The sequence below is a fragment of the Cyprinodon variegatus genome, unplaced genomic scaffold (assembly GCF_000732505.1).
Source record: "Cyprinodon variegatus isolate N-32 unplaced genomic scaffold, C_variegatus-1.0 Scaffold504, whole genome shotgun sequence".
NCBI lineage: Eukaryota > Metazoa > Chordata > Actinopteri > Cyprinodontiformes > Cyprinodontidae > Cyprinodon > Cyprinodon variegatus.
The window spans coordinates 432339-434241 of NW_015150957.1; the positions used below are offsets into that span (position 1 = coordinate 432339).

Genomic DNA, 1903 nt, shown 5'->3' on the forward strand with positions numbered 1-1903 from the left:
CATGCTTACAGCTTGATGCTAACATGTTTGTTAGCTGTCAGAATTCAGTCAGAATTTTGAGATTAAAATCAGAATTCTGACTTTTTTCTCATACTGAAATAGAATTTTAAAATCAGTTAACTTTTCTTTTTTTTCTCCAGTGGCCCTAATCCTCTTCCGTAGAAAGTCAAATCTCCACCCTGCAGCAAACAGAAAGAGAAGAGATGAACTCACATCTGTCTCCTAAGATGCCTTCGATGCTGTGTTTGGCCCTTGGCTCGCTCTCCTCCAGCTCCTTCTTCTCCATCTCCTCTTCCTCCTCCTCTTCCTCACCTTTCCCCCCAAACTTAGTCCTCATGATGCGGCTGATGGAGCTCACTGCAAACAGCCACAAACAATCAGTGGATAATGTCAGAAAAACGCAGATAATCATGTTTTAAACTGATGCTAAATAATCTATATTTTTTAAATAATAATTTAAAAAAAGTTAAATCTTTTTACTGCTTTATTTTGATGACTTTATTTTAAACAAATGGAAAAAGTTTGTTGGAAAACAAATCAAAATATATAAAGTGAAGAAGAAAAATAAAAAAGTTTGATAAATGCTAATAATTGTATTTCTTTCCTTTGTTACCTGAAGGAACGTTGTTTCGGTCACATATTCCATCCTTCAGTAATTTATCCCGAATCTCCCAGCTAAACATACCCGGGTTTTCCCGCTTGTATTCCTCTATCCTCCTCTCCACGTCCGGCGATGGTCCCTGATTTTAAACACAAACAAAAATAAATTCTTCTTTTTATTCACTTTTATTTTAACCTCCGCGGGAATCAACAGGTTGTTTTTCTCCGGTTCACCTTCGGCTTGCTGCCTCCGATCGCCCCGGGTCTGATGGAGCCCGTCTCCTGGTAGCGGCACAGGATTTTGGACACGCAGCCGTGGGAGACCCGCAGCTGCCTGGAGATGACGCAGGGACGGATGCCGTGGTGGGCCATCTCCACGATCTTGTGTCGGATGTGGTTGGGCAAAGGCCTGCCGTTGATGAAAACTCCTCCGAGCTGGTTGACCCGGCCCTGACCCAGCGGGGTGGAAACTGGAGATTAAAAAATAAAGACAAAAAAGAGGAAAATATCAGCGAAGAGAAAAATAAATAAATGTTTTTGGAGAAAAAGGAAAAACAAAGTTAGCTTAAACCAGGAAAACGCGGGTTAAACTGTAAAAAAGTAAAATTATTAAAAAAATAATCCACTTAAACCGACATTTTTCTGTGAATTTAAGGTGTTTTTAATCTTCCTACATCCGTGGCTGTTTTATTCCTGATCTAATGTTTTACCTTCCAGAGGGAAGCCGCTGCGGGGGTAGTTCTGAGCCAGCGTGGGTCGCATCATCCTGGGCACGGACCCCGCCAGCGCAGCCATACCTCCAGCCGCTCCTCCGGAGCCCCAGCGGCCGGCCGGGGGCCGCGAACCGGACACTAAGAGCCTGGGTCCGGCTGGAAAGTTAACACCCTCGGCAGGGCTTAGCCGCCTCCCGGGCTACGGCTAAACACCGGGGAGTCCCGGGCCGCCGGCAGGCAGCGGGGGGGAGGCGGTGAGCTGGGGGGTTAATGTCGCACAGCGCTTCGCTTTCTGGAGGTTTTTACTGTGACCGAGCGAGGCGGACGATCAGCGGCGGGATGTTGGTGCTTGTTGACACCGATTCCAAGTGAGAGCGGACGGTGAAAAGTAGCGGAGCTCCTCTGCTGCCCCCCCTCAGCGCTCAGGGCTCTGATTGGCTGAGCGGGCATCCACCGCACACAGGGGCGCCTCGTGATTGGCTGAGGTCTAAAACTTTTTCCTCCAATCAGAAACGCCGCTTGAACGGGACAGGGACGTCAATTCACAACGCATAGATCTATGATAGAGTCTAAAACTTAGAAAAACAATC

General features: G+C 46.9%; 1 protein-coding gene across 2 annotated transcripts in view; it reads right to left on the reverse strand.

Moving 5' to 3' along the window:
* pax3 (paired box 3) overlaps nucleotides 1–1670 on the reverse strand; it is a 31458-nt gene extending 29788 nt beyond the window's left edge. Inside the window, exons 1-4 of one of the 2 annotated variants that reach the window (XM_015390561.1) lie at nucleotides 1311–1670; nucleotides 835–1070; nucleotides 686–740; nucleotides 214–357 (exon numbers count right to left, since the gene is read on the reverse strand). In XM_015390561.1, the coding sequence (XP_015246047.1) occupies nucleotides 214–357; nucleotides 686–740; nucleotides 835–1070; nucleotides 1311–1395 (520 nt within the window). In that variant the 5' untranslated portion in view covers nucleotides 1396–1670. Of the gene's footprint in view, nucleotides 1–213; nucleotides 358–613; nucleotides 741–834; nucleotides 1071–1310 lie in introns of both variants that reach the window. The other variant, XM_015390560.1, reaches the window with a different exon arrangement.
* Nucleotides 1671–1903: the final 233 nt, after the last annotated feature.